Source organism: Triturus cristatus, chromosome 1_2, assembly GCF_964204655.1.
Source record: "Triturus cristatus chromosome 1_2, aTriCri1.1, whole genome shotgun sequence".
Lineage (NCBI taxonomy): Eukaryota > Metazoa > Chordata > Amphibia > Caudata > Salamandridae > Triturus > Triturus cristatus.
Window position 1 is genome coordinate 790457743 of NC_140580.1, and position 27610 is coordinate 790485352.

A 27610-nucleotide genomic window follows, 5' to 3' on the forward strand; every position below is an offset into this window, starting at 1 on the left:
GTCGCGGTGAGCTCGGCACCGAAATCTCTTTTGGCGTGTTCGGTGCCGATGACCTGTGCCGGCGTCGAAGGAGTGGAGGGCTTCGAGGCCTTCGATCCAATCACAACTAGTTTCACTTTCGGTTTCGATGTAACCGGTGCGACGGACGGTTTCGGTTTCACTGAAGGAAATCCAGTCGTCTTCGATATTAATGGCTCCTGTGAAATGTTCGAGGCCGGGCCTTGAGGCGGGGCCGAAGAACTGTGTGACTGATCTTGGGTAAGGCCCGCAGGCGATCCCTCGACCTGAACCTTATGACGACTTTGTCTCTCGGCCTCCGTATCGACGGGTTGGCCTAGCTCTTCGCTGGAGCTATCTTCCTCGGCCCCAAGGGCCTCATTGTAGTCTCCTACCTCGTCGACGACGTCTTCGTCCTCGAAGATCACCTCATCATCGTCTTCTGATCGGGATTCATGTTAGGAAGCGTGGCTGGAGTCTATGTCTTCTACGCTCTCGGCTTCCTCATCCTCGGTGCTGAAGATGTTGACCGGGGCAGGCGCCGATTGCTGTGCCTCCAATCTCGCTGCCCGTCGATTCCGCAGCGTCTTCTTCGAGCGGAACCGGGCGCAGGCCATACATTTCGACTCATCATGATCCGGTGAGAGAAATTTGTTGCACACCGGATGGACATCGACGTGTGGGTATTTCGCATGGCATAAAGGACATCTCTTGAAAGGAGTCCTCGATCCCATCGTCGAGCGGTGATCGATGTTCGGACCGAAGCGGATCCGAAAAGCGTGAAGAAGGTAAACTGGTCGATTCCGAACGTGAACAATACCGACGAGATCTAAAGGCCTTTTGGCCTTAAAGTAAAGTTTCCGAACTTGAGCTAAGATAAGCACATCCGAACCCAATGGCGGAAAAAAACAATCTAAGGATGGAGAGGATGCCCATGCGCACTGTAGTCCAGAGGAGGAGCCACCTATCTCGTGATACTTCGAAGACTCTTCCAGGACAACAATGTGCAATCATCCGGACCCAACACTAGGCGGCGATCTATGCACAGATATGAATTCAGCAGCCCACATGCCTCGAACTAGTCCATATCTAACACCACAGGAGTAAGAGGGCCAGTTTAATCACATCTATTACACATCTGAACAGCCCTGACAACAAAGTCATCACCCCGCATGCAATAACAACGCATACCATTACACCGCAAGTCAAAACGACTTGCGGAGGGGGGAGAAGGTGTTGGATTTAAAATCCAACACCTTCCCTACTGTCCGCACAGACTGGAGTTGGAATACTAAATTATACTATCCCGACATCCAGCGCCCCCCCCCCGCAAGTCGTTGTTCTGACTTGCGGGGTAATGGTATGCGTTGTTACAACGCGGTCGTTGTAACAACCACGTTGTAATTGCATGCGGGGTGATGGCATGCGTGAAAAGGAGGCATATTCATTACATATTCAACCCCGAGCTCCTGGTGCAGGACAAAGTTTGAGCACGCCGGTGGAACAACCAGTAATCTCCTCAGCCCTCTATTTTGCTTTCCTTGAAACTGTCTTGGATTGATTAAGCCCCAAATACCTTTTCCATACAATAAGGTGGGGAGACATTGTCTTCTATAATTCTCCAGCATAGGGGCCACAGATTTTTTGCCAATGCGTCTAGCAAGATTAAAAATATATCCAATGGAGCTAGTAAATTTCTGGCCAACTTTGGCAGTGCAAGGGCCCCAGTTGCCCTTGACATCAAAGACAAAACCCAAATAGGGGAAATCATGCGCAAGGGCAACGGGGTGTCCTTGGAGCAAAACTCCACACAGCTTAGTATGCTTTGGGTTACAAGCCATTATGAAGGTTTTAGTATGGTTAGAGGCTAATCCAAGCAAGCCCATAAAGAGACAAATTCTTGAAAGAGGATATTAAGGCCATTGGGCGTCTTCCAATAATGTCTGCAGGATGGCTGTGGTTATGATTCTTAACAGAGCCGGTACAAATATATAGTGCCTAGTGAAATGAACTGGACTTAAGTGGAAGCTTTAAAGTCATGAGGTTGGTCAATTAAATGGACTGTTACTTAAGTTAATAAACAAACTATGGAATGGGGAGGATATTTCGTCCTATAAATCTGAATGGCGTAGCTTTGCAAAACCAAAATTTTATTCAGTTCCCTCCCCCTTTTGCCATCTACTTTTTAAAAGAATCTATAGGGCCTTGGTAACATGCATCATGTTTTAACACCAATAGGTATGAGCATGAGAAGGGGTTCACTTGAGTTCAGTATGGTCAAACTCACCTTAAGTTCAGCCTCTGTTGGCTTTCCATCTATTTTGGCAAACCCATCAAAAAGTGTTTTGTACAGAATATTCTTTCGTGTAGTGGCGTCATCAGGAGGAAGATACTCCAAGATTGTGCCCCGGTGCTTCCTGTACATGTGAAGGACAATCCGCAGAGCCACATCCCTGATCTCAGCAGCTATATGCTCCAAGGCACCTGCAGCAAACTGTCAAAACAGACAAACTATTCTCAACAGAATAAAATGATTAACATGAGCAACATTTATAATAATCGACCTTTTATTAAAAAAGTCAGCCATACCCACAAACAGCTGCACAACATTCAAGCTACTGTGTAAACTTTAGGTCTTTGATTCGAGTTCCTTTTGCTAAGCGATTTTCCCACGACTGTTCTAAGTAAGTGCACCAAAACCTCCACAAAGCAAAGACATAACCCAAGGAGTACAGGGACATGTTCACTGCACTATATTTTGGCAATGCACCCCTGTCTGCAATTAACATCTGAGAACACACTTCCAATGTACTAGTGTTACTGCATCATGGAGAGTTTTGAAAAATGATGAAAATATGGTTTCCTATGTTAAAATGGGTCAAATAAAATTTGTGATTAATATTTGCCACCGGAATACTAACATTTTCTACATCAGCCTGCATACGGAGTTCAACTTCTGTGGAAGTCTATACTCCGATTCAGGTATCGTGATCTCCTTTCACATCAGTTTCACTGCAGAGAAAGTCAGGAAGAAAACAAAAGAAAAAGCTCCTTACCTTCGGTAACTAGGATTCTGGTAGATACATAATTTTCCTGCACATTTCTTGCATTATCAGTGTTCATTCTCATCTGGGGAACTTTTAACCAGCAATGACTCCCCAGCACTGTCATGAAGTGCCAGGCGGCTCTTGCCGCGACTCTACATCTGGGCAGTTTTGTCACTGGAGTATATTAGGTGCCAACCACCATGGAGCGTCAGTTTCTAAACCTACACAATGTCCCAGCGAGGCATATGGCGAAGAACCAATAGAGCAACAATGGCGATAAATCTAGCACATACCATGTTTGGATACCATGGGTTTATACTTGTCACTTCAATAACTCCCAGGACAGGAGAGTGGATGGTAAAGAATCAGCACGAAGGAACTAAAAATATTTTTACAGAAAGTTATTGATGTATTCTTCTGATGAACACATCTTCCCGGAGATTCCTCATCTTATGAATGAGTTACAAGGCAATACCTTCCCGGCAGGTAGGGAAAAGTAGGTCTAGTTGTCCAACAAAAGCATGCAACACAGCACATGCAAAGTACTTGTATGTCTAAGATATGAGACAGCAGTGCTTGCCAAAAGTATGCAAAGATGACTACGTAACTGCCTAGCAGATAATGGCAACTGGGACACCTCCAGAGAGATCCTTTGAGGCAATCATGGCTCTAGGGGAGTGGCTACGAATGCCTGTTGGAGGATTTCTTTTGGCCAGGGAACAGCAGCACTTGGGACACAGGATGATGAAGCGCAAAATGGTGCAATTGTTCACCACATTGACATTCTAAGCACTGGCAAAGCCCATGAAGAGATAATCATCCACATTGTCCTGACAAGTGCAATCTATATTGTAAGACATGCGCATCTAAGATCTCGTCTATTAAGTTGCTCCTCCTTCTCAGGGGTTCCAGATCCAGTATGGCATCTAGGGGTTACTCTAAAGGGCGGGAATTTGTGGTCAGAAAGAGCAATACAAACATAACTAATTTGTTCTTATGAGGGCTATTTTTAACAACATGGTCTGAGAAGTGGACACCAACCAAAAAGTCCTACAGAACTGAGGGCAAAATAAACCCCTGTGGAGCTGACTGCAGACTGCAACAAGGGCATCCAATGTGTGCATGCATGCCTTTGTTGCAGTCTGACAGTTATCAAAGACAGAAACACCTTTTGCTAATGCCGCCGTGGCTGCCTTTCATTCAGTGGCAGTCCCAGGTTGAAAGACTACACTGGATGGCTGGACAAATTGAAGATTTCAAATACTTCCATGTAATCCTAAAACGAACTGGCTATGATTTTCTACAGTTTTGCCCACTGCTGTTGCAGGTCAATACCCATTGGGACAACATTGACTTTCAATGAAAGGGGAGACAAAAAATTGACCTGATTGCAGAAGGAAACGGAGCTAAGATTTTAAGCACTGAAGCAAAAGGGTAATCTAACGAGTCAGAATAAAAAAAAAAAGTCTAAAGAGCATCTCAACATCTTCACGAATTGAAAAGCATCCAAAAGCAACAGGGAGAAAAGGATGACAAGGAGCAAACTGGAGGATTAGAGGAGTCAGAATATGACGAGCGCTGCAGGGTCTAATAGAGGATTACACTATTTTTATGAAGGAGCTACACTTCCAGGTCAATGAAAGTAAAACTTTCATTCTGACCTGTGGAAGAAGATCGAAAAAGCGTCCCGCCTTTTGTATCAACATGTGTAGGGTAGATGACGCCATGAGTTTCTCATATCTGGGCATCCTTTTTGATGTAAAATATTCTTGAAAGCCAATGGTGTCCGACAGAGTGGCTATGTTAGAAAAGAAAATCCGAGCTCTGCTAAATTTCAGTAAAAAACTAGGCATGAAACTGGTCAATGAGCGGTTGACCATTTATGCAACAAAATCTGAGGCGATAGCCAGTTATGGAGCAGCTATTTAGGGCATGGTGGACACTCATGAGATACAATGGGTTGAGAAAGCTTTCATGAAAAAGCTTTTAGCAGTCCCAAGTAGTTGCTCTAATGCCATGTGCCATGATGAGTTAGGACTCCCCTACACCATGGACAAAATTAAGATCACCCTACTGTTGCTATAGCGTTCAATCTGGACAAGGAAAACTGCATCGCTAAATCAATGGGTGCATGAGGATTGCCTAAAACTACATTCAGCTCTTGATACAACCTGGAATTCATAGGTTAAATTGACTTTGGAGGAAATAGGGCTCCCTGAACTTTTTACTTCACCAAACTCATGTTTGTCATGTAATAAGACAAAGTTGAAGCAGTCAGGGGGGCGTGGCTAGCAGCCAAGCTTGGCGGTCATCTTCTAGACGAGCTCCAGACCTGGGCCGCAGAATCCTATAAATTATCCGTCTCCCGCTTTAAGACGGAGGCTTTGAGTGCAGGGAAGCTCACATAAAGGGGGCACGAAGACTCGGTACCGCTTGCTGGGAGAAGATTGACAGCGATCGCGGAGATATCACCCCAGAGACCCGCCGGCACAGCTGAGAGCGAGGAGCCGATGTAGGCCCAGAATGAGGACACCCGGAAACTCCGTGGACACGAGATCGGGGCCACAACAGAATCGTGCTACGGTGGCAGAGGACCAACCCTGAGGTCGGGATATGCATTCGGTGAGAGCGCCGCTGCGGGAGCTGTGAGTGACACGCCAAGCCGGGGTAGAGCTCGCGGAGCCGAGACCGGGATCACGCGAGCCCGGGGATGCACAGAGGCCTACTTTCCAAGGAAGTGGATGCGGGGGAGGCGCTGTGATGGAGCAGTGGTGGCACATCCTGGACAGCGCTGACATCGAGGGGAGGTAGTAGGCTATGGACACTCCACGGCTATCACTGAAAAGGAGAGAGAGACGCGGAGGCTGTGAGATCGAGTGAGGCAGCCGGACGTGCAGACCCCCGACCGCTACTGCCTGATACACTTGCGCTGATTGCCGCTGGGACAGCCAGAGTGAAAGCAGTGAGGAGTGGCAACAGGCGTAGCCAGGGTGACATAGCTGGGAACACGCACAATCGGGGATGCAAGGTGGCCTGCTCCCCCCTGGTTAGGGCTGGCGAAGAGGCACTGTCATTAAGCGGCGGAGGCCTGTTTCGGGCAGAGTAGGTGACGGGAGGTGGTGGAGACTGCAGAGCCTACACAAGCGCCGCTGAGGAGGGAGAAGCTGGGACACAGTGAGCCCTGGAGAGACCGCCCGGCAAGCGGACTACTGATTAACACCGCCAGTCACATTTGCGCCACGTAATACTGTACACTGCGAAGGTGGGCGGAGAGGTGCTGCTGCGAGCGTCCCCACACAGACCCTACTGGATTTGCAGCCAAAGCGCTGCCGAGGTTGACAGCCAGTGGGCTCCCGCTCCGCTACTATCTTGCCCTGCTGCACAGGAGGCCTGACCTAGAGAGACAGTAGGTGTGCCGTAGTGCGCAAGGGAGTAGGCCGGACAGTCCTGCACTGTATATGGTGAGAACGCGCTGCGCCACGGACAGAGGCGGGCTGAAGTAACTGCTAAGTCATTGCACTGGGGAATCGCTGGCGAGGCACAGGGTGCCTTTTGTGGGCTATACACACTCTGTATTTCACTGGCCTGACCTATAAGATGGGGCACAGCAAGGCGAAACAACAGGACCAGGGAGGCCCTGACTCCGTCCCGGACACAGCGTAACAAACGGTTATCACACTCACATCTGGGTATGTTCCACCTACTGCTGTACCCGCGCCTGTGGACAAGTTGGATCTTATACTGCAGGAGGTACGGGACTCCAGGAAGACGATAGAACTACAGATTGGGACCCTCACTACTGGCCTTACTTTACTTCGGGCGGACCACGCGAAGTTCGCGGATAAGGTAAAGGAAAATGCTGCACAAGAATGGAAGCCTAGTCCTCCTCGGAAGACAAAGCAACACACGAGTCGGACTCTGAAGGAAGTGTGGCCCTCTATCCCTCTGCGACCCCGCAACTAATCAATGACCTATATGGCTGACTGTACCCTTACAAGTATTACTTTTGTAACTGCAGTGTGTTTATTGTAACATGATGCTCACAGTACTAGTATGTTTTGATTTGAGAGGTAATATGCTGATTAGGCCCAGGATTCCGTAGTAGCTTCTCTGTGCTGCTGTGACGAGGGATACATCACATGCGGAGCAGCAGCAATGTCCCCCACATGGCGAAGGCGCTTTCTATAACCTTTACGTTGTTGTTGGTTCAGTTAAGTTATATGATCCGGTATAGTTTGTTGACCAGACCGAGTATTGGGGTTTTTAGGGGGAGGGACGGTCTCATTGTACGGATTGCTTTAGCTAGGCTCATTTGCTTGGGAACCACATTAGCTTCCCAGCAATTACAGAACAACTCACGATGCATACACCGGGTAGATACACCATAATAACGTGGAATGTAAGGGGTTTGGGCTCAGTGCAGAAACGTCACAGAGTGCACGCGCAACTACAGCGCCGCAAGGCGCAAATAGTATATCTGCAAGACTCTCATATGGTGGACAGCGAGTTGGCGAAACTCCGCAAGAAATGGAGAGGTCAAATTTTCTCCACTTCTTATTCCAGTTTTGCGAGGGGGGCCACGATTTGGGTGAGGCACGGAGTACCGTTTATAGCTCTGGAACAGAGAGCGGACAAATTGGTGAGGTACATATTTGTGAAAGGTACGCTGGATGGCCAACCAGTGGTATTGGGCAACATGTACGCTCCGAATTTTGACCAAGATAAGTACTGGGACACAGTAAGCGGGGCATTGGCGGCGTGGGACTCACAACCATGGAATGCAGGAGGAGATTGTAATGCGGTGACGGATGTGTCTTTGGATAGTTCGCATCCGCCTCTGCATGGAGCAGGAGTGTACAGACAAGCCGAGGCGCTGGACAGATGGGCGAGTGGATGGGAATTATGTGATGTCTGGAGAATGAGACACCCAGCACACAGAGAATACTCTTTCTATTCCCCAGTACATGAACTACACACAAGAATAGACAGGATATATTGCTCCAATAGGATAGCGATGCAGGTGTCTCAGACCACATATCTGCTAAAAACCTTTTCGGATCATAACCCATTGGAAATAGTTATTACATGGGGGAGAGAGCCCACCCCGGTTCCCACGTGGCGTCTGTGGCCGCAGTTATTAGAAGACTCGGTTTTCCACAGGAATCTCCGAGACACCATAGAGCATTATTTCGCAGAAAATAGTAATACGGCGACAAACAGACTGATAGAATGGGATGCTTTTAAAGCTATGATCCGTGGGAAAACAATTAGTATGACTGTAGGTGCCAGACAGGAAATCCGTAAGTCCCTAGTAGAGGTGGAAACTAATATGGGCAGACTGGAACAAGACGCAGTAACTAACGAAGACAAAAAGTGCCCGCTGCAGGAGGCAAGGATTAAGCATGCAGAGCTCTTAGAGTCATTACGGGTCATTGACTACCAGGCATATTCGCGACGAACCCAAACTGAAGCAGATAAGTCTGGGACTTTGCTTGCCAGATTGATCCGCGATACCCCGCCTGCGGTGGTAATACACGAGGTTAAAACAGTGAACGGTGTCAATGTCGCTACCCAGGCAGATATCAACGCTGCCTTTCGACACCACAACACCAGACCACAACACAGAAACACAGACGGAGGCTTTTCTATCCGCCTTAACATTCCCGAGACTCACGATGACAGCCCAGAAAGGACTCACAGGGCCCATTACCCAGTCTGAGATCAGACTCGCCATGAAGGGACTTCCTCGTAACAAAACCCCTGGGATGGATGGGCTTCCATTTGAATTTTACACTACGTATGCGGAGTCCCTCATGCCCCAACTAGAACTACTATATAAGACAGTGTGGGAAATGGGTTCCCTACCACTCACCACGGCGCAAGCACTGGTTGTATCACTACCGAAGTCAGGGAGGGACCCCACAGATCTGGCCAACTACCGCCCGCTATCATTATTAACAACGGAATATAAAATATTAAGCAAGGTACTGGCAAACAGGCTGCTGCCCTCTCTGCCCAAACTAGTCCATATAGACCAAACTGGTTTTCTGCCTACATGCAGCACATCGTTAAATATTAGAATGCTGCACTATCTAATGACAGAGGCTCTGAACCAGTATCCTCACACGGGCTGTATCTCTCTGGATTTAAGACAGGCATTTGACTCAATAAAATGGGAATATATGTTCCAGGCGCTGGAGAAATTTGGGATCCCGCAGGGATATATTGCCTGGCTGCGCCTGCTATATAAGGCCCCCACAGCGAGTGCTCGTACAGGTGGTCATATCTCAGAGGAATACTCCATACATAAAGGGACTAGACAAGGCTGCCCCCTGTCGCCTCTCATTTTCATACTGGCCGTTGGACCATTGGTTATCAAAATGACTTCACTGACCGAGGTATACCGATAGGGAATACATTGCACCTTTTCTCGGCGTACGCCGACGACATTACTCTGTATTTTCATGATCTCCGATTGCCCCTGGCCCCAATATATGCAACTTTTTCTCACTTTGAAATCCTGTCAGGACTGGCCATTAACGTTGCGAAATCGCATGCTTTTTACTTCACAGATCACATAGACATCACAGACGTAGACTTTGGGGATAACAGACTTCAGATGGCCCCACACACATTCAAGTACCTAGGTATACAGGTCTATAGGACACATGCAGATATGTTAGATGGTAATTTGCACAGAGCGATACGAGCCTTGCGTTCCAGCATCACTTTTTGGACTGCACTGACGTTGTCTGTTATGGGTAGGGCAGTCCTGGCAAAAATGGTGGTCCTGCCGAGATTATTGTATTATTTCACCAACTTACCGCTAATAGTACCACATGCTACGTTTAAAATGTTAAACACTTTGCTTATTGACCTTATCTGAGGTACTGGAAGACGACGGATAAGTCTTGAAAAACTGCAAGTGGGTACACACATGGGGGCCTGGGCGTCCCGAACTTGCGTGCGTATTATTATGCATGCCAGTTACAGTGGTTGTCGTATTGGACGGTGGGCGCAATTTGCAAGAAATAGGATATAGATAGTGGTGCCTTACATGTCCTGTTGATCTCTGGTAGTGGGCTCCCGAAAGACCTCCCCCCACTACTAAGCACGCCACTCCGATGCTGGAAAGCGGCGCTGCAGTATGCACATGCACCCCCTGCATATGCAGGTAATATCCCACTGTTGGGGTTCCCACTAACGGATGGCAGGCTCACGAGGCGCAAATTAACTCCCTGGCTGGATGCCGGGATTAGCACAGTGGCTGACCTGTTTGGGGATGGGATGCTGCTTGACCATGACACCTTCGTTAACGAAACCGGGGCCCCAGCGCATCTATATTTACCACACGCGGCGCTGCTTCAATATATAAAAACGCATTGGGCCCCGCAGAGACAGGAGCCCCCCCACCCATGATCTGGTCAAGATGGTTTATTACATGGGCAGAGGCAGGCACCTCATTAGATGGCTCTACACAGGCCTAAGTTCACATATAAGGATCACTTTGGACACGTTACGGACTACATTGACCGAGGACATAGGCAGGGACTTAACAGATAAGGAATGGGCAAATGTGCTGGAGCACCCAAGGAAAACATCGCGGAATGCAAAGTTTACGTTTATTCAGACTATGGTGTTACACCAAGCTTACCTAACTCTGAAAAACTAGATAGAATGTTCCCCCAGACGCAACATTACTGCCCGAGATGTTTGTTAGAAGGGGCAGACCTACTTCACATGTTGTGGACTTGTCGGAAAGTGCGGGGGTACTGGGACACCGTTAGGTACATAACAGGAGACGCTGCACACCATGTAATATTAAACACTGTAGAGGAATGTGTGTTAGGCCTGCATAAACAAGTGTCTAAACATAAAGTACAATATCGCTTTATAGACCTGGCGCTTTGTTTAGCTATTCGGGCCATCACTAAGATGATGGAAATCGTGCAAACCTCCGGCCATATTAACCTGGCATGCGGATATGCTGCGTTGGGGCAGTTCTGAAAGTGCTGCACTGCTCAAAGAGAAACTTAGAGGCCTGCGCAAGATACCAATAGCACTGGAATGGGACGTTATGCTTGAGGCCTTGAAGTCAACTGATAGTGCTCAAGAACCTATTTCATTCAGGAATCTGAATGCATGTTAGGACACCCCTACTTTGCATATGGAACCTAGAGGGTGGTGTTATCTAAATAAAGTATGAACTTTTTATGAGCCTACGATGCTAAGTACGAACTATTTAAGATGTTTATAGGTACACATGAGGCCGGGGAGTTGAGGGTGGGGGGCGTTGAAGGCTGGTTTATTGAAATATTACTACTAAGTATAGTCACGAACTGAGATTGCTATCGTAACACAAAAGAACCATAGACATTTGTACAACCACGAGAAACATTGTCACTGCAAATGGCACGGAGATAACGAGATGATAAAATGTACTTACTTGGTGTAAACAGTAATGGCTATACATAATACGTAACATGAAGTTGTGACATGTATGATAAAAAAAAACAATAAAACAATAAAAGTATGTTTAAAAAAAAAAAAAAATAGAAGCAGTCATTTTTAGCTAATGCTGCGGTAAAAAGATCGGAGTCTAATAACAATAAAGTCACAGATATTTCCCACAATTAAATCCTCTCTTATGCAGGCTTGCAAACTTATGTGTTTGCTATCCAGAACCAGCAGCATCGATTTGTGCTTACAAGATTCCGCCTTAATTATTTACATTTAATGCTGGTCCACCCCAAAAAATGTTACTCTTTGAAGGAGTTTGGTCCCTGCCCAGGTGATGGAACTTCCACCCAAAACCAACCTGATTATGACTTTTTGTTTGTTTTATGGGGCACCAAGGAAAACTCTTATTGTTTCCCTTCTCAAAAGTTATAACTTCAGACAATATAGACCTGTTCTTTGTTTTTTTGCAACAACTCGATGGTTCTTTGGTCTGTCAGACTGTAGCACTCTTCATTTGGCAATGTCTAAAGTTAAGATGTGCCATCTTGAAGGGTCATTAGTGGAGACGGCACTGTAACTGCACTTTAAGAAAGCATATGGACTTTATATTCATGTCCCTTCCTTTATAGCGAACTCAGAAAGGTGCAATATTTAAGTGCAATAGTGCAGCAATTTTAAAGAATTGTTACGTTTATTGTAGAATGTCTTTTTTATCGTGTGTAATTTCTAAATGAAATATTGTGGTTTTAATTGTATTTTATGATCTGGGGCATTTTAAGATTTGCTATTTCAAAGTGTAGAGTTGGTTAAATGAAGTCCGTCATGAACAGTGTGTTTTAATGTTATTTTCGAGAGGTATACTTTTATGCTATGGAAGCGTAGCGAAATAACGTTTATTGACTGACTTAATATCATGAAATATGTCTGTACATTTCTAGGTAAAGAAAAAATTACTTACTGTCTGTAACAATCTTCTGGTAGGTACTCTATCTACCATACAGCCTTACTCACAGTTAGTGAACAGACAAAAGACTTAAGTAAACAAAAGTAACAAATACAAATGACAATTAACACGACCTCAAGACAAGCAGTACTACCATACCACCATGTGTGTATATGTATGTGTTGCTTTCCACTATTGGGGAAAGTAGGGTAGGACAGTGAGGAATCTGCAGGTAGATAGAGTATCCGCCAGACAATCGTTATCACAGGTAAGTAACCTTTTCTTTTGATAGATACTTCTACCTGCAGGCTCCTCACCTTTGAGTACATTCCCAAATAATAACTTGTTGGAGGAGGGATCAGAGAAAACAGTTTCCATTGTAGAAAATCACAGGGAAGGCAACTTGTCTGTCTCTTCTTACCTCAGAATTTAAAAAGTAATATTTGGCAGAGTTATGGAGAAAAGATCACGTAGATGCTCTGAATATGTACTCCTCTAGCTAGTGCTGTTGTGGATGATTTGACTGTGGTGGAATGAGCCCTTATCCCTTCAGGTGCATCTTTTTTATCTAACAGATCTTAATTTACAGAATGATCAACCTGGAAAACATGCTTTTATAAGAAAAAAATATTCTTCCTTTTCTGTAACCTGTTTAACCAATGTACAGTTGGACACTTGATCTTAAAGTCTTCAGTATGGTTGATGTAATACTTTATAGCTCTAGTATGGTCTAATCTGTGCAATCTTTCTTCTTATTAGAAAGCTGCATGGGTGGATAAATGGTTGGCAGTGTGATGGATTGCCCCAGATAGAATGGGGACGGCACCTTAGGCAGGAAAGCAGCCTTAGTTTGCAGCACCAACTTGCCTGGGAAGAATTATGTGAATGGAGGGCTTGAAGCTCACTAACGAATCAAGCTGAAGTAATGGCTACCAAGAAAACAGCCTTAAAGGTTAATAACCTTTATTGACACTGTGTAGGGGGCTTAAATGGAGTCCCCATGAGAAACATCTAAACTAGGTTAAAGTCCCATTGTGGCATAATGAATGGTGTCAGTGGATACATGTTGGTCGATCCTTTCAGAAATCTTGACAGCACTGGAGATTTGAACTAGGAGGGCTGGTTTGGTAGATAAGTAACGCTAACATGCCTGAAAGATAATCCTTCACAATAGCTACTGCACAGTCTTGTTGAGTTAAAGACAGTGCAGTTTATAATACTTTAGAGAGAGAGGCTCTAAGAGGATGTATCCCTAAATCAGCGCACTATGAAAACAATTAGGCACATCTCCTTGAGTAGACCGGTTTGGTAGAAGGGCGACCTTCAGAAAGGATCATGTCCCCTTCCGGTGGGTGCTGAAAGGCACTCAGATTGCACTGTTAATCTTCACACCTGAAGGTGTAGGCTCCGAAGATTGGGGTGCAGTATCTGCCCTCCCGATTGAGATAACTGGCCTTCTCTGAGTGGTAGATGAAGAGGGGCTGTTACAGTAAGGTACCACAACCTTCTCGGCCAATCCGGGGCAAATCTTCTTCAAACGTGAGTAATTAAGAGTATGGGCTGACATGCATAGTGAAGTGGAAATTTCCAAGTCAAATGAAACACGTTCCCCAAAGCTCCATGCAAATGGATAGTGGAGGGCACAGAACTTCAGCCAATAAGCGCAGTTTTGAGAAAAGACCCACTTGAGGTATGCCTTAAAGAGTTAAGAAGTCTTGGACTGCCCAAGGTTGAGGATACCCCTTGTGGTTGGCCAGATGCCGCCGACAGAGGCTGTCTGCTCTGGTGTTCAAGGAGTCGGCCAAGTGATTGGCTACCAGCCTCAAACCATGTTGATGTGCCCAGTTTCAGAGCCTCAAGGCTATGACAGGGAGCCTGAGACCCCACTCCCCCTTATTTGTTTAGGTACCACATTGTGGTTATGTTGTTGGTTAAGATTTGGATTGACTGACCTTGAATGGAAGGAAGAGCTTTGAGTGCCACCCAGGTAGCCCTCAATTCCAGCAGATTGATGTGCAGTTTCTGGTCTTCTGGAGAACCCAGACTTTGCTCTCTAGATGCGCACGCGAGTCGAAGTAGAGGTGCCTGTTACCACTGTGGTCACTGCTGAAATTGTATAGAAGGGTCTCCCTCGAGTGAGGTTTTCCTCCTTTCCCTGTGAGCTTAACTCTTCTGCAAGGTTTCTTGTCACTATAATGGACAAGTCGCACTGATGTTGGATTCACTGTCTGCAGTGGCACCAAAGAAGAGCCCTCATGTGCCAGCATGCATAAGTAACCAGGAGGATACAAGAAGCAAACAGACCGAGCAAACGTCGGACCTTGAGGACTGGTACTAGAGTTCCCAGTCAAAATATCAGAAGCATGAACTAAATTCTCTGATCCTCTGTGAAGAGGAAAAGCTTGAAGCATGGTGGTATCCAGTACTGTCCCAATGAACAGTAAGCACTGGGAGGGCTCTAGATGAGATTTGGCACAACTGATGGAAATCCCCAAGTCGTACAGCATTGAAGCTGTTGAGAGGGATGGGGAAACACTAACTCGGGTGAACTAGCTTTGATGAGCCAGTTATCTAAATATGAGTATATTGCTACCTTTGCTCACCTGAGATGTGTTGTTACCACTGTTGCCACCTTCTTGAAGACTCTAGGTACTAAGGTTAACCCAAAAGTGAGTTCTAGAAACTGGTAATTGGGAGAACCCTGTACAAATCTGTGGGCCTGCAGGATCGGAATTTGAAAGCACGAGTCCAGCAGGTCTATCGACACCATAAAATTGCAAAAGTCTGAAGACATCTAAGTTATAAAGGAAGTGAGAAGCAACAGTCTCTAAGGGTATCTATTCTACGATTAAAGTTTCCTAAAAGAGTAGTTTGGGCCAAGAAAAGCGCAATTTTTCCTGTAAGTTCTATAAACTTCTCATTGAAATAGCTACTCAGGACAAAAGTTGCCCAGCTTTTCCAGTCTGAAGATCAGATGCCCCACACAGATAACCACTACCCTTGCAGAGATCCAGGGCAATGTACAGAGTTGGCAACATAAATAAGTTTAGGTTTCAAAAACCTACCCACCAAAAATGTAAATGTTTAAACCAAAATTCTCTGAGGGAAGGCTTAGGAATCTAAATACGCAAGTTAGAAAAAAGAAGTAATATGTAAGTGTCAGTCGCATACTTAAAAGAAATAAAAATAGGTTACATTTTGTGGAAGGAAAAACTAGATGTCTGAGTTAGGAATGATAAAGCTGGCAACACTCTGGCGTCTCTGTGTTAAATCCAATTATTACATGAAAGACGAAGCATGCCCATTCTTTGAATTCTACATTTATAGGTCCCAATCGTCTGAGCAAACTGCAGGAGAGGATGGAGAATCCACAGCATGTCTAAATCTACAGGGTTTCTGGAACAGAAACATCTCTTAGTTGCCACAAGATTTAGCCGCTAAAATAGGGCAAAGCAAATATGAATAATTTAATCTACCTAACATTAAGCGGCAATGTACAGCCACAAAAATGTGTGCAGTAAACCACTGTCCATTGAACGTATTTTTGGATAGACTGAGACTTGCATACTAATGTCTACTTGGAAGGCCAATGTAGATCGCATTTAAATATTATATATATATATATTTATATAATACTGAGGTCACCATGCTAAACATCCTAGATGATAGTCAAACATCACTAGACCAAAACAAATCCTGTCTCCTAATACTTCTGGATTTATCAGCGGCGTTCGACACAGTCAGCCACAACCGCCTCAAAGAAACTCTTGAAATCAGAAAGGGCCTATCTGGAGCCATCCCAAATTGGTTCACGTCCTTCCTGCAGATGCCGACAACAAAGAGTCAAAATTGACAACACCCTATCGGACGTAGTGGGCATCAACAGTGGCGTTCCGCAAGGTTCTATTATTTCACCAATGCTCTTCAAACTTTACATGGAACCACTCACTGAAATCCTGAAACAATCAAATATCTTGTACCACATGTATGCAGATGATATTCAACTCTACATAAAATTCTCCTCCCAAGAGGATATCCAAAGACTGGATGATACCCTGAGGAAAACACAAGACTGGATGGCACACAGCCACCTGAAATTAAATCTACAGAAAACCGAATTCATTCTTTTTCCACACTCCTCATAATAACAACGCCAAACTATGGTCCCAGAACCTCAAGTTGCTAAATTCCACCCCATTCATCTGCCACTCCATAAAAACACAAGACATCACCCTAGACTCTAAAATAAACATGCAAGCTCACATACAAGCTGCATTCACACATCTACACATTCTAAAAAAACTAAAACACTTCATACTGCTAGGTGATCTAAAAACAGCGGTCCAATTGGTAGTGCTCACACAACTGGACTATGGGAATACCACCCTCATAGAATTACTGAAAGCCAGCCTAGCCCCAATGAAAGCGACAATAAATTTAACAGACATACGTCGTTATCGCATCTCCCCCTCACTCAGAGCCCTCAGCTGGCTTCCAGTGGAAGCAAGGATCCAACTGAAGGTTGCATGCAAAACACACAAAGCCATACACAATTTGGGACCAACACATATGGCAAATAGGATCAAGCTATTAGGAGGCAGAAGGGAATCTAAAAGTACTAAATCCCTCATACTAGAACCAGCCGGATTAAAAAAAAAAGGAAAACACACAGCTGCACTTTCCCCAGATCTGCTCCAAAAATATGGAACTCACTACCACCCTCAACAAGAGTAATTACTAAATTCCGGCTCTTCAAGAAGGAAGTGAAAGCCTTACTACTAGACAAACATGTACCATAAGAAAACTTTGTTGAAACTGTCAGTCAAGCTATGTGATATTATACACAATTGTTTTGTTCCTTGCTCCTTGAATTCTATTTATAAACACTTTTCTAAAACTACCTTGCATCCTATTAGATAATGTACACAACTGTTTACACCCTGCGCCTCGAAATCTATGTACAAGCGCACCATAAGAGACAGATGTCTTTACAGTACGGAAAACATCATTTTCTGTTTGTACAGCCCTCTGATACCGTGATGGTCATGTTTGCGCTTTATAAAACACTATATAAATAAAATTAATCTCTGAATTCTGTGCAAGGAATACCTTAATTTCACGGTATCACCTGTGACAAAAGTAGTTTTGCATGCAGCAGACGAAGACACCAAAATGATTAACTAAGACGCTGATTCTGCTTACCCTCATGACGTTATCTACTGTAAAGCCAGTGTTCTCAGTACCTAAATCAGCCACCAGGCGCTCCACTATCTCAATCTGACTCAGAGTCAGACGAATTGGGGTTGTGGATTTGAGTGGCTGAACCAGCTGTGCTGGAATCATCTGTAGCGGCTTCACTTCCTTAAAGAGGGCCATCTCCTGAAAAAACCAGAAAGAAAACCAAGCTAGTGTGAAAGGGAAAAAGGTCAAAAACAAGATTCAATTACAAACATTAAGCATTTCTTTTCTAGGAATGACCAGTAGTGTATAACTGTTAAGCTAATAAATGAACAAAAAGGACCCACCATAACATCTTGATGCACTGATGCATGGAAAATGAAAGCTCTAGTCCGGGGTATTAGGCATTATTATAAGGATAGAGAGAAGGTGCTGGTTTGAGTAGACCAAAACCCAGTCCTAGCAGAAGATGGCAGTGGATCTTGGCACTTGAGCAGCACATGCTTGGCAAAATCATAGTTCAATCAGTATTGATTTGGGAGTCAATAATTAATCGGAAAAATAAATGGAGGGTTATTATAAAAATCACATTTAATTTACACTAGGGAGTTGAACAAGGAATTTGGCTCACATGGATGATCGGAGTTTCTAAATTCTATGCACGGAGTTAGAAGCCATCATTGGGGATTTGATGGACAGTTCAGTTTCATTCAGGTGCCTACATAGACTGGCTCCTGGTGAGCCAGTGTGCCTCACCCAGCACCCAACTCTGGAAAGCCTTGTGGTGCAAGTGTGGTGATCCCCGAGTAAACGTAACCCATCTACACCTCCAGAAAGGGAATCCAAGTTTATTGATGCATTTGAAAAGACTTTCTCTCTTCAGCTGGCCGAGCCTTACAATCTTTGAATGAGGTCTGCCTCACACACGCACTGTGGGGATTTACCTGTATGATCATGCCAGCTGTTCCAGAGGAACTCAAGCAACCTTGGCCCTTACCATTCAAGATGGCCAGAAGTATGTTTTACATCCTGGCCTCAACACCACAGACTGTGTGGGTCATGCAATTTTCCTGGGATGTACAAGCATCCCTTCTGGGCTTGCTCTTTGATGGCTGTAGACTTTTTGGGCAGAATGAAGACTTTGCATTAGAGAAAATTAAGATCAACCACATTATGGCCCGTTCCTAGGGTTGCTTTTTTCAAGTTGCCAATTCCACCAGCAGCACAGGAAAATTAGATGCTATTCGTGGGGTCTGACAAAATGCCAGCCCTCGCAACCAGTAATGCAACCGCTTCATACCTTTCCAATTTGCAGGGGACATGGTGGCATCTGATGCTGCGCACACTAATAAGAACATCAGTCATCTACCTCCTCCTCCCCAGCTGCAACACCCTCTAAGCCACTCTGACCTCCCCCAAGACCCTGGGACGTTGGGTGCAGGGGTGCATCAGGTTTTCTTCCGGTCGTGGTCGGGGGGGATCCTCCCAAAAGGAGCTGCAGGCGTCGTTTGATGAATCGAGGCCGGTCAGACGTCCCCAGATCTCAGGTCAGGATCGCCAGGGAAACCTCCTTGTGGTGTTGGGCCACTCGAACTTGGGCCGTGGGCGTCGAGTGCATACTCGTGGATTTGGCCGAAGCCTGAGTCTGTGGGTGAGCAAAAGTCTTGGGTTGGGAAGGCAGGTCTTCCGGGTTCTTGGACACACCAGAATTTTGTTGGAGCAGGTTTGAAGTGGGGACAGGCCGGTAGGGCTGGGGCCAAGTCAGTGGGCATCCTCCTCTTCTTAGTTCAGCATGGCTTCTTCGGTCCTTCTTCTGTTCGGTTCTTGTCTGAGGAGGCAAGGTTTGGGGTTGACCCTAAATACTAGCTTCTCACACTGTAAGCAATGGTTGCCAGGAAGTAATCAGAGAATTAATGGCTTGGGCAGGGACAGCTTCCCTAAGGTTATATTGGGAATTCCAGCTTAATATTGACTGCAGAATATCATGCTACCACAATATCAAAGCAAAATATTGAGGACCAAAATATCAAAAAAGTCATTATATGCAGGTAAGTATACTTTACTCACCTGTGCTTATGCACATTTTATAAACACACACACACACGTGAGTTCAGGCAAAGTTTGAGATTTGAAGGGCATTGTGAATTTTAAAAAAAATCCTCATGAGATCCACGCAAGTCACCCCAAACTGGCTTCCCCTAGGTGTCTAGTTTTCAAAATGGGCAGGCTACGTTTACCTAGGTGCAAACTGAGCTAGAGGACAAAATCCACAGCTACTCACTTTACAAAAAACTGGTAAGTTTTGAGTGGAAAAATGTGTTGTATCCATGTTGCGTTTAGGGCAGTTTCCTGTTGCGGGTACTAGGCCTTCCCACATAAGTGAGGCACTATTTTTATGGGAAGACTTAGGGGAATGCTGGATGGACGGGTGTTTGTGGCTCACTGCAGATTCCAGTACTTCCATCACAGAAATGTGAGAATAATTTTTTTTTTGTAGTCAAAGCTTGACGTTTGAAGGGATTGTGGAGTGAACAACTTAGTGAAAGCCATGCAAGTCACCCCATCCTGGATTCCCCTAGGTGTCTAGTTTTAAAAAATGTACAGGTTTGCTAGGTTTTCCTAGGTGCCGGTTGAGCTAGTGCCCAAAATCTACAGCTACCTTCTTTGCAGTAAAATGGTTGGTTTTGGGTGGAAAGGTGTAATGTATAGGTGTTGCATTTTGGCTGTTTCCTGTTGCAGGCTCTAGGCCTACATGCACAAGTGAGGTACCATTAATATCAGAAGACATGTGGGAGCATTAAATAGTAGGATATTTGTTATTACCCATTGGATTTTGCTGCATTTGTGCCTTCCAAATGTAAGCCAGTGTGTAAAAAAGAAGACATTTGAAAATACCCTCTAAGTCATATGCTCCTAAGGGTATCCACAAATTCAGACATGTACAAATAACCACGGCTCCTAAATTCAATTTCTTGTGCCCATTTCAGAACTACATTCTACATACTTACCCATATGAAATGATCTGTACTCTGTACACAATTAAAAATCATTGTACGGTGCAGCTCAGTTGTTGGCTACGGGTGCCTTGGGTTCTTGGAAAACCTACAAACCCTATATTTCCCTGCAACCAAAAGGGTCTAGCGAATGTAATGGCACATTGTTTTTGTAAATCAGCCATTGTCACAAAAGTTACAGATGAAAACATTATCATAAATGGCTGTTTTTTCCAACCCATTTTCTATATTTCTTTACTTCAACTTAGGAGCTCATTAGGATGGCGGGCCCCAGAAGACCTTCTCCGCCAGCCTTTCCATGGCGGTTGAACCGCCATGGAAAGGCTGGCTCTGCCGGCATCATAATTGTGCCAGCGGAGCCTGCTTGGCTCCGCTGCAATTGTGAGCAGGCTGACAGCTGTGCCGGGCAATCGTGACGATTGCTACCGGCGGAAAAGCAGCGGACGGACTTTCGCTCCGCCGCGGTACCCACTGCTATTCTAATTGGGCGGTGGGTAAATCCTGTGCGATTGCGGAAGGACCGCACCCGCCGGCCCAGCGGTGGCGGTCCTTCCGCTATCCTAATCAACCCCTTAGTTTCTTTGGGAAAACCTTGAGGGAGTTACACATGTGACTCCTTGCTGAATTCAGAGTTTTGTCCACTTTTCAGAAATATCATGGTTTCACACTGGTTTCCACCACAAACTGGAAGTAGGCTGAAAGCATAACAAAATAGGAAAAATGGGCTACCTCTTTGCAAAATGCCAAAACTGTGGTGAAAAAATAGTTTTTTTCTTCCAGCGCTGCATGTTCCTGAAAGCTGGGAATATGGTGACTTTAGCACAGCAAACCGTTCGTTGATGCAATTTTTATGAAAAAACCAGACTCTTATCAAGAGCACTATTTTACGGAAAAAAAAAATCTAATTTTAGCTATATTTTGGCTACTTTCTCGACCCCCTCCAAGGGAATCCACAAACCCTGAGTATCCTTAGGATCCCAAGGATGTTGGAAAAAAGAAATTTATCATGGTTCCTTATGAGGACTAAACGTTATGGAGGCCTAAGCACTAACTACCCAAAATAGCCAACAAAGGACTCCGCATTGGAGGGGAGGGGAGGGGGCAGCAATTACGGGGTTAAATAAAGAGGGCAAGTCCTTGCTGGGCTAGGGACAATGCAAAAAGTAACATTTCAGGTCCTTCAGCTTGAAGTGGGTCAATCTGCTGACTGCACCAAACCACAAACATTTCCCAACAGCAGGCGTGTACTGCTTTTGTGGAATGATGCCCAGATGCTGGAAACACCTCAACAACTTCGGGAGGGAGGTTGAATGAAGTTAATTGCCGTCATTCAATTGCCAAGCATGGTGATGAAAATTGTGTAGGCAAGGGTGCAGACCCTGCCCCGCAGAGGAGGCAGAAGATCCTCCCAAAGAGGCAGTCTGATCGGAGGACAGATGCTCATGCCCATGAGTTCTAGGTGCTACATTTTATTTTGCCAAATCCAATGCTACTAGGATAACTTGGGCCTGGTCGTTCCTGATCCTCTTCAGAACTGGAGGCAGGGGGGTAGCGGCAGAAAGGCATACAGAAGTACCGAGCCCCTCTGCAACTATAAATTCTCCTCGAGAGAGAGAGAGAGAGAGAGAGAGAGAGAGAGAGACGTCTTGGGAACTCCAACATGCAAAAAATGCTGACATTGCGCATTCTCGAGGTAGGGAAAATATCGAGCCAAGATTTTACCCATTCATGGAAGAGACCCTTAACCACCTCTGGGTGTAGCAGCCATTTTTCATCTTCTAGATACTGGCGGTTTAGCTTGTCCACCCCAAGGTTCAAAGATTCCGCCAAGCGGTGCGCCACCAGGAATATCCCCTGATGATCCAGCAACTTCCAGAGACACTGGGCCTGATTTAGATTTCAGCAGACGGGTTACTCTGTCACACTCTTGTGATGGAGTAACCCATCCGCCGAAATCTAAATCAGGCCCAGTGTCTCCTGACATGGGTTGCACATCACAACCCCACCCTGAGTTACAGTACCCCATGGCGGTGTTGTCCATGAACACCTGCACAAGCCTCACTTTTATGGATGGCAGGAAGGATTTCAACACCAAGCGATGACTCACCGTTCCAGTAGATTGATATGGCGCCAAACCTCTGTGGAAGACCAGATGCCTCTGATCTATACTTCTTTCAGATGCCCCTCACCCAAGCCCAGAAGGAATACATCAGTCACCATAGCTAGCTCTGGGTGGGGTAAAACGAGGGGTCTGCCGCTGACCCAACTGCAGTCCTGCAGACACCAATGCAGGTTTCTAACAGACTCCATCAAAATCTGAACACAATCAGACAGATCCTCCTGATGCTGTTCCCATTGGGACTTCATATCCTGCTGCAGAAGACACGTATGTCATCTTGCATGCTTCACCAGCAGGATGCAGGAAGCCACAGCAGCCTCAGAGTCATTCTCATTGAGATTTAGGACAGAGGCTGAAATATTGGGACCATTGCATAAATGTGCTGGACTCTCCAGTGCGGATGTAGACCCGAAACTGCACAGTGTCCACAATAGCTTGGATGAAGGGGAGCATCTGCGAAGGAGTCATTTTTAACTTTGATACATTGATAGTAAACCCCAACGATGTTAGGTAATTTGCCGTGGTCTGGCAATGAGTGATGACTACCTAGGGTGAGCCTGCCTTCAGCAGCCAGTCTCTAGAGGTAGGAGAAGACTGGAAACCTTGACCTCTGAAGGTGCACTGCAACCACAACCATCATATTTATAAACACCGAGCAAAACTGTTGAGGACAAAGGGGAACAGTGCAAAATGAAAATGCTCATGGCCCACTGTAAACTGCAGGTAGCGCCTCAGGGTGGTGATGTGGAAATAATCTTCCTGCAAGTCCAATGCTACCATCCAGGGCAGATAAGATCTGGGCCAGGGCAAACATATTGTATTTGTCCTTCTGCAGATAGGTATGGTGAGACTGAAGATCTAGAATGGGACTGAAGAACAAGTTACTTACCTCCGGTAACGATGTATCTGTAAGAAACATTAGTTAGATTCCTCACCTTAGAATATCCCCAGGCGTCAGACTGGATCCGGAAGATTTTTCGTCAGCAATACCCCTTGCGCGTCGCTAGGCATCGTCTGCGGCTCCGCGTCCGTCGTCGGCGTCGTGCGCCGGAATGACGTCGTCGGAGTACTTAGACGCCGCCCTCGCGCGCTGACGTCAGTTCTTGTACATAGCTTTCCGCGCCAGGAACGCAGAGCCATGCAAAGACCGACACTGGTGCCAAAAATAAAATCTAGGGGCCTGAAAAGGATAACCTTAACCCTAGATGTCAGTTCGCAGAACGGGGAGGATGGGTGGGTCGGTGAGGAATCTAACTAACTAATGTTTCTTACAGATACATCGTTACCGGAGGTAAGTAACTTGTTCATCTGAAAGAAACACGTTAGTTAGATTCCTCACCTTAGAATAGATACCCAAGCAATACCATCCCCGGTGGTGGGTCTGCGAACCAAGATCACACCAGAAAGTCCTGGAGGACAGAACGGCCAAAGAAGCCATCCCTCCGGACTTGGCTGTCAAGGCAATAATGTCTGGCAAACGTGTGTAGCGAAGCCCACGTCGCCGCCTGACAGATGTCCTGCAAAGGGACATCCCGTCCCAAAGCAGTAGTAGCCGCTGTGGCCCGAGTAGAATGGGCGCGCAGCCCAACAGGAGGGTCCTTTTTTGCCAAGGAGTAACAAATTTTGATGCACAAAACGACCCACCGAGAGATGGTCCGTTTGTGCACAGCTTTCCCCTTCTTAGCACCCACGTATCCAATGAAAAGTTGGTCGTCCACCCGGAACTGCTTTGTGCGGTCCAAATAAAAGGAGAGCGCACGTTTTGGGTCCAAACGGTGGAGCCTCTCTTCCTCTTTGGAAGGATGCGGAGGCGGAAAGAAGGTGGGCAAGGTGACAGACTGCCCAAGATGAAATGGAGTCACCACTTTCGGAAGAAAGGAGGGACGAGGCCGAAGGACAACCTTGTCTGGATGAACAGAGAGAAAAGGAGGCTTTGAAGATAAAGCCTGGAGCTCACTCACCCGTCTAGCCGAGGTGATGGCTACCAGAAAAGCAGTCTTAAGAGTCAGAAGACGAAGAGGACAATTGTGAAGAGGCTCGAAGGGAGCGCACATCAGGAATGTCAAGACAAGATTCAAGTCCCACTGAGGCATTACAAACAGAACAGGAGGGAACGTGTGAGTAATGCCTTTCAGAAAGCGTGTAACTACAGGGGACTTGAAAAGAGAAGGCTGATCAGGAAGCCGCAAGAAGGCAGAGATGGCAGCAAGATAACCTTTCAGGGTGCCCAGGGCAGAGCCCTGCCGGGCCAAGGAAAGAAGAAAGAGGAGAACCTCAGAAAGAGGGGCGGAAAGGGGATCCACAGCCTTTGCTGTGCACCATGCCACAAATCTGTTCCACCGGCAGGCGTATACCGTCTTTGTGGAGGGACGCCTGGCTGCCAGAATGATATCACAGACTTCAGGAGGCAAGTCAAATGGCATCAACTGCCGCCGCTCAATCTCCACGCATGGAGGTGGAGGCTGGACAGGTTCGGGTGGAGGACCGTCCCCTGCTGCTGCGACAGAAGATCCTCCCGAAGGGGCAGACGTATCGGAGGATCGGTCAACATACTGAGTAGCTCGGGATACCAGTACCTTCGTGCCCAATCCGGAGCCACCAAGATGACTTGGGCCCGGTCGTGCCTGATCTTCTTCAGCACTCTGGGCAGACGTGGTATAGGCGGAAAGGCGTACAACAGACCGCAACTCCACTCGTGACGAAAAGTGTCGCCGAGCGAGTGCCGCCTTGGAAATTCCAACGCGCAGAACTGCTGACATTGCACGTTCTCTTCGGTGGCGAATAGATCTAACCAAGGCTCTCCCCACTGCTGAAAGAGACCTTGCGCCACTTCGGAGTTCAGACGCCATTCGTGATCCATCATGCACCGGCGGCTGAGTTCGTCTGCTCTGGCGTTCAGAGAGCCCGCCAGATGTTGAACCACCAGGGTGACGCCCTGGTGTTCCAGCCATGTCCAGAGGCGCAGAGCCTCCTGACAAAGGGTCCACGGCCCCACCCCGCCCTGTTTGTTGCAATACCACATGGCGGTGGTGTTGTCCGTGAACACCTGCACGACACTTCCCCTGACAGAGGGAAGGAAGGCTTTCAGTGCAAGTCGGATCGCTCTCAACTCCAACAGGTTGATGTGGAGACGAGACTCCGCCGGAGACCAGAGGCCTCTGATCTCCGCCTCTCCCATATGGCCACCCCATCCCAGGAGGGACGCATCCGTCACTACGACATGCTCCGGTTGGGGAAGGGAGAGGCTCTTGCCCTTGACCCAATCGCGGTCCGTGAGCCACCACTGCAACTGCTGTGCAGTGCCCTCTGAGATCAAGACATGGTCGGACAGGTTGCCGTGATGCTGGGCCCACTGAAACTTCAGGTCCCACTGCAGAGCCCGCATGCGCCGCCTGGCGTGATGCACTAGTAGGATGCAGGAGGCCATCAGCCCCAGGAGCCGCAACACTAGCCTGACCGAAACCCAGGATAGAGGCCGAAAGATGGGAATCAGGGCCTGTATATCCCGGACCCGCTGTTCCGGTGGATGGACCCGGAACTGCGCCGAATCGAGAACCGCTCCGATGAAGAGGAGCTTTTGAGAGGGACTCAGGTGTGACTTCGGCACGTTGATGGAAAACCCCAGCAAATGCAGGAGATCCGCCGTAGTCTGGAGGTGGGAGACGACTGTCTGGGGCGAGCCCGCCTTCAACAACCAGTCGTCGAGATAGGGGAAGACTGGAACCCCTGATCTGCGCAGATGAGCTGCGACCACCGCCATCACTTTCGTGAACACCCGAGGGGCACTGGTGAGGCCGAAGGGGAGCACGGTAAACTGAAAGTGCTCTTGGCCCACCGTAAACCGCAGGTAACGCCGGTGGGCCGGCAGGACGGGAATGTGGAAATATGCGTCCTGCAAGTCCAACGCTACCATCCAGTCTCCGGGGTCTAGGGCAGCTAGAACCTGAGCCAAAGTCAACATCTTGAACCTTTCCTTTCGGAGGAAGGCATTGACGTTCCGGAGGTCCAAGATAGGGCGTAGGCCCCCTTTGCCCTTCTTGGGAACCAGAAAGTAGTGGGAATAACCACGACCTACTTCTGGACTCGGAACGCGCTCGACGGCCCCCTTGGCCAAGAGGGCCGAAACTTCCTTGTGGAGAAGATTCAAATGATCCCCCGAGATACGGTGGTGCTGCGGTGGCATGGCTGGAGGGGTCGTCTCGAAGGGGAGGGAGTAGCCCCTTCGGACGATTTGCAGCACCCACCTGTCCGATGTGATGGACCGCCAGTGGAGCAGGTGATGGCGAACTCTGCCGCCCACTGGCGTGGAATGGGCCTGAAAGCTCGGACTAGGAAGGCTTTGAGGCAGATGCTGCCAGGGTGGATGTGGGCTGACCTCGTCGTCCTCCAGAACCGCCACGGCGGAAACCACGTCCGCGACCGCGCGCAGGTTGGTTCTGCGGCTGGTGGCTAGGCGCACGTGAGGAGGCACCCCTTCCTTGGCCACGAAAGGGGCGAAAGGCGGAAGATTGCGACCGCGGGGCCGAGAGGCCCAAGGACTTGGCCGTAGCCCGGGAGTCCTTAAAGCGGTTCAGCGCACTGTCCGCCTTCTCGCCAAACAGGCGAGTGCCATCAAAGGGCATGTCCATGAGAGTGCTCTGGACATCACCCGAAAATGACGTGGACCGCAGCCAGGCGTGACGTCGAAGCGCCACTGTGGTAGAAATGGCCCTACCCAGCGAGTCCGTGGTGTCAAGCCCACATCAGATTGCATGTCGTGCTGCATCCCTCCCATCGGCCAGAGCCTGGGTAAGTCGTGTCCGGGCCTCCTCCGGACACAGGGGCAGCACGTCCTCCACCGTATCCCGCAGAG

The 27610-nt window shown here is 47.2% G+C and overlaps 1 protein-coding gene across 2 annotated transcripts in view; it reads right to left on the minus strand.

The window, feature by feature from the left end:
- The window catches only part of CEP104 (centrosomal protein 104), a 726468-nt gene that overhangs the window by 308579 nt on the left and 390279 nt on the right, over nucleotides 1-27610 (minus strand). For both annotated transcript variants that reach the window (XM_085608861.1, XM_085608862.1), the window contains exons 13-14: nucleotides 17650-17826; nucleotides 2285-2491 (exon numbers count right to left, since the gene is read on the minus strand). In XM_085608861.1, the coding sequence (XP_085464987.1) occupies nucleotides 2285-2491; nucleotides 17650-17826 (384 nt within the window). The remainder of the gene's footprint in view (nucleotides 1-2284; nucleotides 2492-17649; nucleotides 17827-27610) is intronic.